This window comes from Toxotes jaculatrix, chromosome 18 (genome assembly GCF_017976425.1).
Source record: "Toxotes jaculatrix isolate fToxJac2 chromosome 18, fToxJac2.pri, whole genome shotgun sequence".
In the NCBI taxonomy this organism is placed as follows: domain Eukaryota; kingdom Metazoa; phylum Chordata; class Actinopteri; family Toxotidae; genus Toxotes; species Toxotes jaculatrix.
Window position 1 is genome coordinate 19,511,369 of NC_054411.1, and position 14,766 is coordinate 19,526,134.

At 39.6% G+C, this 14,766-nt stretch overlaps 1 protein-coding gene across 1 annotated transcript in view; it reads right to left on the reverse strand.

The window, feature by feature from the left end:
- The window catches only part of LOC121198760 (carbonic anhydrase-related protein 10-like), a 77,409-nt gene that overhangs the window by 10,453 nt on the left and 52,190 nt on the right, over positions 1 to 14,766 (reverse strand). Inside the window, exons 4-6 of the mRNA XM_041063075.1 lie at positions 5,972 to 6,157; positions 607 to 702; positions 372 to 444 (exon numbers count right to left, since the gene is read on the reverse strand). Of these exons, the coding sequence (XP_040919009.1) occupies positions 372 to 444; positions 607 to 702; positions 5,972 to 6,157 (355 nt within the window). The remainder of the gene's footprint in view (positions 1 to 371; positions 445 to 606; positions 703 to 5,971; positions 6,158 to 14,766) is intronic.

The window sequence follows — 14,766 nt, forward strand, 5'->3', positions numbered from 1 at the left end:
GGTGATCCTCTGACTTTTCTTCCTGCACCATCAAATACCTGCAGTGCTAATGGCATTCCCATCAGCCTCAGCTTTGTTAGCATGTTGACATGCTATACTACAATGCTAAACATTATACTCACAGGGCTGCTAGAATGGCTGCAGACTCTTAGTCTTGATTTCATTATTTAATCTGCAATGTCAGTTGTACATAGAAATAGCAGCTTAACAGTAGTTAGCAACTGGATCAGAGGAAAAGCGATCACCGTGTGCAACCTTACAACAACAACATGTGTCCAGTCAGACACTGCATGACATGCTGGGTTATACATGTTAAATTTACTAATAAATAGTGAAAATGTCGAAGAATGCAGTGATTGTGTGCGACTTACGTTTGTAGTTGATTCTGGTGATTGTGTCTCTATTGAGCATGCGGTTGAGGAAGGCGTTGGAGTTTTCAGAGAGCTGAGAGAGAGAGAGGGATCAAATATTCATGAAAAACAACTGTACAATACACACACACACACACACACAAACACACACACAAACACACATGCACACACAGTTTTAACTGTGGTTATGTTATGACTGAGGTAATCCACTGAACTCCTGGCAGGACATGCTGACCTTTATGAAGATGGAGACCACAGCGATGCCATGAGGGCTCTTGGCTGCCTCACTGAAGTTGGCATATAGATCCTGGTTATAATGGATCAGCTGGACCTGAAAGAGAGACACAGTGATACAGAGCATTACAGGCTAAACTAAAGCAAGTCCATCAGACTGCAACTCATGAATATTTTTCAGTAAGACTTATACAAATGTTATGTTTTCATTTTTAAAACATAAAAAAATGTGAAAAGTCAGCTTCTTAAAAAACTCTGCAAAGCAGTTAATTTCTTGAATAGCAGTATTATGATGAAGTTGCAATGTTTAAGTATTATTATATATTTATTCATTATTTTTATTATTTTATTGAATTATTTTATTGTATTATTAAAAATCGAAGGCTATAAACAGTAGTTAAAACTGTCTCCTCAAAGCAAGAAAATCCTTGGTTTAAATCCACTTACAGGCATATTAGATGAACAGAACTGGAGTAAAAAGAGTGCTGGGCTACATGTGGACCGCAACCTGTGTCTAAGGGAAAAATCTGGATCCTGGGGCTGCAATTTGCAACCACTGTTCTACTGCCCCTCAGCATTTTGTTTTCAGGATTATGTTGAGGAAATAAGCTGTGTGAACAACAACAACAAGTTTGCTGCCAAGTTCATTAGCTTAGTCTCTAGCAGGACAATAAATTAACAGTTTACTGAAAAGACGTATTTGTACCATGGATTTTTGTCTCATGTGGAGCAGCTTTTAACCTGGGGAGGTTAAAGAAAAGTGAATAATGCAACACAGGTAATAAGCTACAATAGATTCCTCTTTTCTTTTTCTATTTCTTCTTCAAGTTTCAAAAGAGGCCTGGAAGACTGATTTCCGAAAATCCGCTCGGGAAGAGCATGACCAGTGCACCAGAAATAGGAGCATGATGAACTACCCTGAGCTGGATAAGTGGATGGCTCATGCATATAGCAGGGGAGTGTCTCTTGCTAAGGGCCAGGTCCCAAATGTCATCTGAAAAATTTAAATCTAGGTCCTGTTGTCAGCCATCTGCAGTTCTGATGGCTGACATTGGGAAGCAACTTATGTTTGAGATGGAAAAATACAAGAATGGTGTATATATATAGAGCACATTAGAATTAGATTAGAATAATCTAAGACAAAAAAAAGTGAAAGAGTGGAGTTTATCTTCTCATTTAGACTACAGCTTATGTTCAGGGATACTCTTTGATACTCGTTTTAGTCAACACTACTCTCCTGGTGTTGACTCCTCTTGATGAAATTGCCAGTGAAATCACTGGCTGAGGTAACTGATCAGTTGGAATGAAAACGGGCCACTTGTTGGGCCTCCATGGTTCCCTAGGAAATGTGGTAGTTTAGTGGTGGTTGATTGCACGTGCCCTGTTTCCTGACGCTGTTATTTGCAATCCTCAGATTTTATGAAGACGGTGAAGGGCCTTCCTCACCACATCTAACAGATACCTTATTCATCTCAACCTCCAGCAGTGACGCATGTAATGCTGGATGTCATGGACAGCACTCGTGCAAGAAATGTAATTTTACTACTTACATGCTTTTACACTTTGCTCTTCCTGGTTTCAAAACCAAGTTTATACAAATTGTGTTTAAGGATTTGAAAAAGCATTTAATTGGTGATGTATCTGTATAATCAATAGATTGAGATGGTTGTTTTGGTTCAAAATTACATCATATTTTCATATTGTTAATTTTTGTTTTTGTATTTTATATCAGTTGTATTTAGACGGTAGAGAGAATTCTCACTTCTAGGCCAGAAGAGACGACGGTGATCAAAGAGCATGAAGACACTGGGAGTTTGAAAGATTCCACCAGGCAATTAATGGCGAACATCACTGTAGCTCACATGTGTGAAAAGGAAGGGTAGGAGGCTTGATGTTAGTGACATGAAATTCTCATTTGTAGGAGAGGCACGAATATCATCACAAATAACACTTCTGCTTTTGCAGGAGAGCTGTAAGTAAACCTACAAAGGAGCTTCTTGCCCGTGGGATTGTGTCACTCTTCCCATCTTCAATACTCAAAAAAGGGAGTTTCCACTGTAGCCGTAATGCAAAATAATGATGATAGTTACATTTGGTTTGTTGTAGCATATATGCACTAGACATTCAGAGCAACACAAGCTGTTTTGTGCAGTGCATCAGAACTATGCATGTCTTGATAAACATTTCCTGACTTGATCAAACCTGATTCTATGCTTTAAGATAAAGTCTGTGGATTTGACCATTGCACAGCACAGTTTTGTAACGACTGGTCCACTCTGATCTGTGAGGTTTAAGAGGTTCGAGGAATAGCAGAAGGGGGTTTACGCTAATTCAGCTTCACTTTTGTTCAGGCACCTCAGACTAACTCATGGAATATATCCTGGGAAAAATTTGAAACTAGAACGTGGTCAAATAGGATTTAGCTTGTAACTGTGACAGCCAACAGCACAATAACTCTCAGTGCTTAAATGATGAAACACCCTCTGCTTCATCTCAGTGCCAAAATACTGAAGCAGGCCCTTCTGTGTCAGCTCACAGGAAAGATATGTATGTGCCTCTATTATAGCCAAACTTTTGGAGAGCGGTGCACCAAATACTTTTTTTTCTACAATGGAGACTTTAGAGGAACGTGTGGGAGATTTGCAGTGTAATATTCAGGAGCGAGTACTGAACTAACTCCCAGTCGACAATCCTTCCAGAGCAGCCATGGGAGAGTTATTTAAAAGTATGGACAGCCCTTTAAGCCAGTTGAATTCTGACAGCAAATGGAGGAAATATTTCAGGAAAAAAATGGGACATAGTAAAGCCAGTCCAACTGTGCCTAGAAGTGTGATACCAGGTGAAACAGCACAACTGGAACCTATGAGTAAGTCCTAATCAGTGACAAATCCATAGATATTTCCATTCTGAAAAAAACTAATTTTGAAGAATGGAAATGTTTGGGAGATGATGATGCAAACATGTGCTCAGTGTGACAAATGTGAGGACGTCTGTGATGGAAGCTGCTTCAAATGTCACCCTTTGTTTGTGAGTAATAAGTTTGCCCTTCAAATCCAATTGTGGTATGACAAATTAGAGTGTGTGTATCCTCTAGGTTCAGAAAGAGGTAACATGAAGTTTGCTGCCTTAACTTCATCCTTAAAAATCCTCTCCCCTGCCTTAAGGGACACTAAGCTGGTATCATTGGTTCATGAAAAAAGAAGCTAAGACATGTGGAATTGATGAAATACTGAAACCCTTAGTAAAGCACTTGAAAATATTAGATTACAGGGGTTTCTGTGAGTAGCACTCTTGCACAAATAACCAGTGATAACATGGGTAAAGCATAGTATTCTTTAATATTTCTTTAGTACGCAGATTTTGCTTCATTGATAAATTAAAGCCTATTTGAATTAAGATCACCAGTTCTGAATGGTCAGCATTATACTACTTTGGCACATGATGTGACATAACCCTCTTCATTTATAATCAAGACTAAGAGCATACTTAATACAGTGCAGTATTTCAATATTGCAGAAAATGATGCTGTTGACATCACGCTTGATATTTTGGAAGGCGTTGGTCAATATGAGGTCAAATCGCTATTTTAATGTTTGAGTGAACATTAGCTTATTAAACAGGATGGATGCTTTTAATTATGGCCTATTTTGAAAAGAACAACCTACCTGCTGAACACCAGCATGTTTTCATCAGCGCCCGTGCAAACAAAGAGGCTAACACCATTCAGCACCAGTCTGTGAGGTTGGCAGCTGCTGGTGGATCAGTATGAAGATAGAAGTGTGTTTCAAGTAAACACAGTTTTACTGGACCAGGCTCTTTTTTAAAGTTAAGTGATACTGTCAAGTTCTTGAAATTCTTCACTCAATCTCTGAAAAGTTTTTGTTTGTGCTCCAGATATGAATGAGTGGTCTAATTTTTCAAATGCTCCTCTGATAGTGGACCATGAAAAGATATTTTGGAATCAAGTTGTTTGATGGGTATAGTTGTAAGAAGAGTCGGTGATCAGTATCATCCCTTCCGTGATCGAGTATGAGAACACAGTGTTTATTAGAGCATCAATCGCCTTGTGCAAATCATCCTGCGGTGTGGTCAAAAGGTTCAGTTGCTGTTCAGACCAAACATCAGAATGGGAAGGAAATGTGATCTGAGAGACTCTGAGCGTGGGATGATGGTGTCAAACGGGCGCGTTTAAGCGTCTCAGAAACTGATGCTCTCCTCCTTTTCCCACACAACGGTCTCGGAGTTCATTGGGAAAAAAAAAAAAGATCCAGAGAGCAACAGTTCTGTGGGCAAAGCTAACAAGCTAAAAGAAAGACGACAATGACTCAGATAACCACGTGTTACGGCCAATCTATGCAGAAGAGTATCTCTGAACACACAACACATCAGATCTTGAAGTGAACGGACTACAGCATCAGTAGACCACAGCAGGTTCCACTCCTGCCAGATCAGAACAGGTAAGTGAGGCTACAGTGGACGCAGGCCCACCAAAACTGGACAGAAGACGACACCATGCCTGGTTTAAACAATCTCATTTTCTGCTGCCACATGTAGTCAGTAGGGTCAGAATTTGGTGTGGACACCATGACTGTGCTCGGGTCCATCGGCCCATAAAGACCAGTCCACTGTTTTCTGGAGGCGTACCATGGCCTCAAAGAGAAGACTCATTGGAAGCATCGTTTTCTAGATTTTCTTTGTTAGTAGTGCTCATAAATTTCACCTCATCCACAAGCTTTGGTCCTCAAGCTGGAAAAGTTGTTGTCCTACAGTTCTGTTCCATTAATTTTGGCTCAACCAATGAGATTACTTCTTCTTCTGAACACCTCTGACAGATGTACAACCAGGACTCCAATCTGCATAACAGGAGTGTGTGTGGCGTCTCAAATGTTTACAGCTCCCTTTTAACACCTCGGCGTGCCTCTCGGGACAGGTTGGATTTACAAAACAAATGCAGCATTGTGATCCCTGACTAGTTAAACACAAAAGAAAAGCTCAGGGAATCTCCACACAGCCCCAAACTCCACAGGGACAACAAAACATTTGCTTTTCCAATTTTGACAACCAGATTTGAATTGCTTTCATGATGGATAACAAGATGAGCTTTGAGAACCAGATTGAAATGTATAGTTCTTAATGAGAGATGACTGTTTCAGAATAACTTACTCTGTAAGGGTGTCCTGTGTGTGTCTTCCTGTGTGTCTGCATGCAGCTGTGTGTTTATCTGAAATAAAACAATTATGTTGTCGTTGTTCCCAATAATCTTGCCACTGGCTCCGTCTGCTGTCAGAAATCATCAGCCTGTTACTATTCACTGCTCTGTTCTTTATGTGTGTGTCTGTGTACACATACACTGTGTTGTCTCTCACCTCTCCAGGAAAGGCCTGTCCATTGAGAAGGTGCTCTGAACCCTGGGTATCCTCGCTCCCAAAGTGGAGGCGGACCTCCTCCAGCCGGTAGCTGTAACCCAGCGGGCCCCCCGAGATGTTCACCAGGTGGGCTTTGTCCGGCCGCAGGGACACATGCTTCCCTGTGTTGTACATGGTGCCTCCCATCTACACAGAGACAGATAGACAGGGATGGGCATGAATAATAACAATAACAAATTAAGCTTGTGAAATCCGTTCAGCTGTGACTCGTGATCAGTGTCTTCACTTCAGAGTAGCATTTTATAGATTGCCAGGGAGTGTAGTGAAGGTTAGTAAAGACGTCATGAGTCAAAACTCAAATGATTTTGCTTAATGACAATATACTGTACGTGACAATCCGATAGCATTCCCATCACCTTCTGTAAACTGTATGGGTTTAATGTTGATTCACAAATGTAACCCTGCTAACATTCTAAATTAAGATGCTGAACGTGGTGAATGTTGTGATCAAGTTAGCATGCTGATGGTAGCACTTCATGTAAAGCATTGCTGTGCCAAAGTATAGCCTCACAAAGAGTCTTAGACTTGTTTTTTCTTATAGGTCTTATTTTTTCTTGTTTACGGTGGTGTCTTAAAGAGAATTTTTAGTCTCAGAGTCACAAAAATTCAGGTATTACTGTAGAACACTCAAATGTATCAGCCACTGGAAATGCAAGAATCTTGGTTCACTATTCCTCATGATTTGAGAAAAGTCAGTAACAGTTTCCTTTTCCTGAAACAGCTCTGACAATAAACTATAACAACGCTTCAAACTGTTGCCATGGCAGTGTTGCCTTTATTAATATTTTCATTATTTATTTATAAGCATAGCATGCGCTACTTATAGACTCTTGTACTCTAATACCCATAATGAGCCTGTTTTTATTTTCAACATGGGTAATCCAGTTGCCTCCAGCCCGAGCAGCACCATGGCCCAGTTATCCAGCGACAGCAGTTTTGTCTTCTGACGAAATGCAAACAGGGAGATGTGTGGTGATGTATAATGAGGTTTGCTTCTGTTGCTTCTTAATATATTTTATGGAAGCTTAAGTAGGCTGACCTTCTCAGTCTAATTACAGAACAACAGGACATGCCGCTTTACTTCTTCACTCTGGATATTAATGTTATGTTACTCTAAGTCAAAGTAAGAGGCGCTGTATGCTGTCGGCAAGAGACTAACTACAGGGTGCTAGTGGTGTTTTTTCATCAATGAAGAAGAAAACTAATAAGTGCACAACATATTTAACTGAATTCATATGTTATGGGCCTAGTAACTTACTTAGATTGATCCATGAACCTCTTGAAGGACTTACACTGTCCTACTTCACACACACACACAGCCAGCCAGCTGACCACAGAGGTAGACCAGGAGGCTGCAGCTACAATTAGCAGCTCCTGCCACAGTTGCAACAAAAACAGTTTGCACCAAAGAAGGTGCAGCAAAAACCACCAGTACATCAGTCACCACCTCATGCTGCCTTTTCTCAATCTCTGATTTTCCAGGTGGAAAAAGGCGTCAGACAGGCACAGAGACACACTGTTCAGGTACTGTGACCCATAATGAAACATATATAATACAGCAGTGCTGGAGAGGCCCAGTACATACACAACCTCACCCATACGTTATACTTTACATCTCAATTTGTAGAATGATACATGAAATAGAAACTCCAGCATAGTGTTAAATAATAATAATAAAATATTTACATCATTTTCTAATATTATAAATATTATTTACTTTGGGTTAGTTAGGGTTCTATGATGATTTTATAAATATTGTTTAAGACAATACAAACAACAAAAGCTGCATTTAAAAAAAAAAAAAGCATTCACTGCATTAATAAGTACTGAAAAATGGTATCTTGTAACTTTTGCCTTTGCTCTGGTCTCATTTTATTTTATTTTTCTAGACTGCATATTCCTTTTTTTTCCCCCCCTACTTTGGTAAGTCTCACTTTGATAGCTGTAAAAATCTGCTCCCTCAACCCCTGGAGGGAAGCCCTCACGAGTGAAGCCCTCAGGAGTGAAGCAAGCACCGAAACAACCACTTCAGGTCTGACTGAAAGGGTCTCAGGTCTGAGACATGGCTGCAAAAGTAGGCTGAACTTTCCCTCTCCTGTCTGTGACAAGAGAGGATGTTGGATAGTTCTCTGAATTATTCATTTGAAGTCCTAGAAAAGTAGTAGACGCAGAGACGGAGAAACCTGAATGGAGATTTTACTACTTCTGATTATGAGACTGATTCATGCGGTTTATTTATTTTCCTTCAATCAAAGGTGGAGCCCCAGTTTTCAGCGAATGCAAATTTAAATTCAGAGCGTTGCAACTGCTATAGATGTAAAGCCCATATTTTTTCTATCCTAGGTTGAGTATGTCTGTAGATTGATGTCTTGCTCACTGTGTTTTCTTCGACTGCCCTTTGCATTGCACTCAGTGTCCTCGCACCTTACTCGGCCCTGTAATACAGAACAAATTCGTCTACATTTGCCTTGTATGACAAATAAAGATGATTCTGTTTGTGTGGATTAAAACAGCTTTTCCTAGTGCTCATATGGCTGCTGAGCCATATGGTGTCAGTTCCTCACAATGCCCCTGGCAACACATAAAATATTAACACTCGTTACCTGCATGCCAGCCAGATTCATCATACATTTTATATGACATTCGCTACATTCACATATTCATTACCGCTGTTTGTATATAATAAATGAGGAGAAAGCACTCGCCCTCAGTTTAATTGTGGCGTGCCACTGCTCGGGTAGACTGAAATTAAACCATTACTCACCAGCCTGGAATCTATTCACAGGATAATCCTTAAAGAAAAGCACAACATTATTTTAAAAGAGGCTAAGGATTTAGAATCTAAAAATGACTAAATGAGTCCACTGTTCTACGTCACTCACAAACAGGTTCTGTTACAAACGCCACAGAGGGTAAGCACTTTCCTGTTATATACTGTATAATGTAAAAAGATATTTTAAAAGAATGAGCATCACGCAAGAACATTTTCATATTCTTCTCCTAAACTTCGTGCTTTTTTCTATGAGACTTACTTGTAGACGCGATCCAAGTTGGGTTCACCAAACTCTCCTAACTACACTAACAGTGTTGTAAAGGTCTTCTTTTAATGAATAATTGGGCATGTTTGAGATTTGCTTTAAAGTGTTAGATGTTCTGTCCCAGTTGTGGATGAGTTTCACTCACAATAACATCACCCAAGAGTAAAAAAAGAGATTAAAAAAGAGTTTGTTTGTAACTTCCAGCTCTAAGTTACAGTGGAAGAACGACTGTGCCCACAGATGAGCAGCACAGAACCTAAGATCTCAAGTGACTTTCACATCTTTTCATGAAAACTGCAATGGATGACTGGGTTGTTGCCCCGGCAGGTGGGATTTGGCAAATGCACGTGGGAGCTCTCTGCACTGGATTGAGGACAACAAATCAAACATACTCCAAGTAATTGAGTACAAACAGGTTAAAGCTGTTTGATGTGCGTTCTTAGAAAACCAAGTCAGAGTGAGGTAAATCTTCAAAGGCTCTGCCTGTTTTCTGTCAAGCATATGATGAAATCAAATGTATGGAGAGAGAGAGAGAGACAAGACAGGAGGGTCAATACAGAGAAAGAGAGGAGACAGAGGGGAAGAAGAGGGAATCATGAAAAAACCCTGAAGAAGAAAACCTGAGATACTGGGCCTGAATTGAATTTCCCTCATTTTTTTCTGAGCTGGACAAGAGGTTGTCTTAGTATTGTAGTTATAGAGTTAACTTGCAAGAGAGAGATTGTAAAAAATGTAAAAAAACAAAAAACAAAAAAAAAGTCTGATGAAACCAAGACTGAACTGTTCAGGCTCAATAATAAGCATCATGTCTGGAAGAAACCAGGTGCTGCTCATCACCTGCCCAATACCATCCCAATGGTGAAGCGTTGTGCTGGGAGCATCATGCTGTGGGGCTGTTGTTCAGCAGCCGGCAGGGGGACAGAGACACTGGCACGAACAAGGTTATAAAAGAGCCCGTGAACACCACAGCTTTCTCAGTTTTAACCTGGGCTGTGTGTGATGCAACAAGGCTCCACACAATAAGGAATTAACTCAACAAGTCAGAAACCAGGCTGTGAGACTTCGTAAAGATGGGAGAGCCCTGAATCGCTATAGGCTGAGACTGTTGAGGGAACTCCCATGATGCACTGAGCACTTCTCTTTCTCTTCTTCTTTTTCTCTCCATGTATTTATATTACCCTCCTGTATGTCACTACCTTTGTGTCTTCTCTCTCCTGTAGTTTGTGCTTTTCCTCTCTGTCCTCATTCTGCAGGTCCCTCTGACATCTTAGCTGCAGGATTCTGATCTGCCACTACAACTCTTCATTATTAAATTTATTATTATCTCTATTATTAAAAGTCATATTAGTAATTGACGCTGGCGTCAGTCACTGTCAATACCATTATTGCACCTATTAGTATAACTATTATCATTATAACAAGTGGTATGACAGTGCTTGAATACAACAGAATATACAGCTGCTCCTGGTCTCTCTTTTCTCTCTACCCCATTTTTCACCTCTCGACCCAACCAGTCGATGCAGAGGGTTGGGCCCACCCTGAGTACAGAGTACAGTTGCTGCTGCTGCTGGGGTTCTCTCTGATACTATAAGGTCTTGGCCACACAGACATTATCTCAAGTGCCGTGAGATCATGTATGTTACGATTTGGCTCTATGTAAATATAATTGAATTTAATTGAACTACCAAAAACAGAAGGTGCAGTAGTTGCCCTTGGATAATGACGTCATGCACAGTTGGCTATTTATGCAACCCTGCAAAAAAAAAAACAAAACCCCAAAAAAAACAGATGGGTAAGTGCTCCTCCACTGCAAGAACTGTAAGATTACAAAACCACAAGATTACACTTTGCCAAAGAAGACAAAAAGAAGCCTGTTGAATGTTGGCGGCACATTCTTCGGTCTGACGAAACCAAAATAAATGTGTTTGAATCAGATGGGATCCAACATGTTTGGTGTGGACCTGGCTACGATCACCACAGTGACTGCATAGTGCTGACCTTTAAACGTGGAGGAGGGAGTGTGCTGGTATAGGGCTCGAATGAGTGTGCGAGAAATAATTCTTTTAGGGATTACAAAAAAAGAAATGTGTACAACTGTTTACAGTCATCAAACTGCACACAGTGTTAATTATTATGCCTTTTAGTTTGAGTTTTGCTTTGATACAAAAACCACAGTGTGCGGTTCATTTAACACTAAAAAGAAGGAACATGTCATTTTGTCTGGTTTACACAATTTTGCACACAATTTATTTTGTAGAGTAAACTACAGGGCTGAATAGATAATATATTATTTTTAGCGAGAATATTCGACCCACTCCAGCAACGGTCACTGTTTCAGATTTCATACACACACTCTGCTAACTGGCTTTTTACAGTGGTGTCAGGATTATGATTGTCAATCAAAGATAAACCTACACACAACAGTTAAGAATAGTGATTGTTGTCGGCACAAGAAACGCAAGTAGCCAAGGTAGCGTGATAAAGATTTGCCAAAATGTAAACAAACAGGCTAAAAACACAGAAATATGGACGGTTTCAAGTTCAATATTCAGTACTACTCATTTCCACTGGGACCATCAAACTTACTTTTTTTTTTTTTTGAAGTCAAGGGTCAAATACAAATCAGCTTATTTAAATAGATACAGATACCGCTTCTTTGTCTTACACCCACAGTATACACAGTTGTAATGGAATATATACATACAAAAGACACATCATGTGGATAAGCATAATTATACTGGTGAAAATCACATCATGCAGCTGCTGTTTTAGTTAACAGAAGAAGAAAATGTCAGGTCCCCGGACAAAAAGAAATGTAACAAAAGTGCATGAGAAAAAAAAAACAAAACAAAAAACATCAGAGAATGACATTAAAATATACAGTGAGAGAGATAATTAAGGTCGACTTGTGCTTCTCAGCGAAGGTGTTGCTTAAAAGAAAAACACAATTGGCTCAATTTATACCCTTTGGCTTTTTTTGAGGGGTTGAATTTGCACTTAGTGAAGATGCATCTCTTACTTTATCTCTTACAGATAAAAGATCCCCCTCCTTAACAGAGCTGTACAGGATGTCATCATAATGCAAATACAGTTACATGTATCATGGTATGAATGTACCTACATGAATCTATTGTACATGAAACTACTACATAGAGAACTGACAGGAGAGAGTAGAACTGCCTTTTGTACTCCTGGGAATGTGACTGATTACTGGAGGAATACCATTAGCCCAAAACACCATAACATCTCACATTAGAAATTAATTGAAAGAGAAATAGATACTGACAAAGACAGAGCATCAGGAATCGGCCAGTCAAAGAATTACCAGTGGGAAAGAAAATTGGAATTAGCAGAACTGTCACAGAGAAAGGCAGAATAATAATGACAAAAAAAAAGAGAGAGAAAATTATGATGGAAAAATAAATAGAATTGTTAGACAGAGAGAACTAGGCTGGAGGGAGAGGTTGAGAGGCACAGAGAAATACTTTTGGACAGATAGAGAAATAGGTTACGAAGAGCTTCAGCTCCTCCGAGAAACAGTAAGGAAAATGAAATGCTAATATTTAAGAGGAAAAGTGATCAGTCCCACCTGGGCCAGGGCTGTAATAGCCCACTGCATAATGCATGTAACCCAAATGAGCACACAGTGAGGGCCAAGGTTTTAATTTAAGTCCTCTGCTTTGTCGGTATCTATTAGAGACAAGTTCTCTGGCGATCCCTCTGTGGGTTTAATTATCACAATAGAGGAAGGCGAGTAGATTGCTCTGCTTTGCTAGCTCTTTTCCAGGCTTTACCCTGCTGGAGGCCAATAATATCCAACCAATCCCACCTACACACTCATGATGCTGCGGGGCATCTCTTACTAGGCTAATCCATGCCTCAAGAAGATATTTACTGCCTTTTTTTTGATCACTGTGATATGCTGTATTTGTGATGTGAAGTGGCAAAGTCCAAATGTGTTCAACTATCCTGTAAAGCTAAATCTTACATACCCTAATTCCAGATAAGGACACGTTCAAATGAGACTTTTTGCAGTGACTCAGTTATATGCTAGAGTAGAGAACAGAATAGTATATTATATTATATTATATTCCACAGATTAGGAAGTTCCAAAACTATAAGTGGAAATATCATGTAATGCTTTTGGAAGATGCCCATTTTCTAATTTGGGTACTGGAAGCACAGTTTGTTAGTTTTCAAGGCCGATGTTGGATTTGAAAGAGAGCATATCTAGAGGTGAGGTTATTAAAATCTGGGCATTCCAAATCTGAATCCAAATCTGTTTTTAACTCCCAAATCTAATAATATTGAAGTTCGCAGGTCGGTATGTAGCTTCACGCATTGGTTTTATAAGTGCACTGGAAATCAATACTTTTGCATTTATAGAAATTCCTTATTGGTTTTGAAACTTAGCAGTCAACATACTGATTTTGGACTTTGGATCTTGTTGACTTTCACAACCAAAATGTCAACCTCCAAATACCATATGTAACTCTGCTAAGTGATTTTCTCTTTATGCATGTATGTAAAGTCCTTGTTGGTTTTCGAAGTTACTGTCATTTGTTTTGAAAGTCAGTGTATTCATTTTGGAAGCTCTTTCATCTTCCAGATCTGCTGTATCCTTTTTGGAGTTTTTGGTCTCTGCAAGCAGCATCCAAAACACATCCCACTAAGGTGACAGCGGTGATGGACTGGCCAGTCCCCCAGATTTCCACACACAACTGTAGCGTTTCCTGGGCTTTGCTAATTTTTACAGATGGCTCATCCGTGGCTGCAGTACCACAGCAGCCACCCTTAAACTCTCGCACTGATAAACAATGTTCATTTCAGCAAATGACAAATGCTGCTGTTCTTGTCAGGCCAGACTCTGCCTGCTCTCCAGAACAAGTTTGGGTAAGTCTCTAATAGCATAAGTCATTCCCTGTTGCTTCAGTATAAAAGCAGAGCAGTAGTCCAGTAATGGAGCTGAAAACAGGGACATGCTTTTGCTTGTAGGTCAGTTAATATACTGCACATGTCGTAAACTTCTGTCTCTTTACTAATTGTGGAGCTCAGGATACCTTAACAATGATTTTATGTAGTTCTCATGAAAATGTGTTGGAATCATCAATTTTAGTTCTTTCAGAAGAAGAGCACTTACCCTATACAGGCAGTGCTATTAGCACCAGCTTGTTAGCTTTGAAGGTTAAAATTGTTCCAGTCATTAGTCATATACAAAACAACTTCCTCATTTTCATCTAAATCCCTTATTAGACATTAAATAGCTCCAACAGTTTATTTGTATTTATTTATTTGTTTATCTGTGTATCTGATGTGCTGCTCTTTGCAAATTGTAGAATTTACATTATCAAATAACTTCGTTTTACATCTGCTCTTTTCATACAATGAATACATGTCTGTGCTCTGATTTCACTGCATTCTGGATATTCATGGCCCTGAAAAGCTTCAAGGCCAAACAGCTTCAAACAGCTGTTTTCCATTCTATTCAAGTGTGAAATTGCCTCTGGGGCTTTCAGTTGAAAGTTTATAGGTCAGTAGAATCTCTTGGTCTTTGGGTCATTTGGTCTCATGGGCATTTCAGTCTTTTTTTTTTTTTTTCACACACACTCATTAAAAAAACGGTCTATTTATTTTTAATGGCAGCTGATATTTTTACTCTAAGATGGCATTTGAGGTCATAGATTTACTTGATAACAG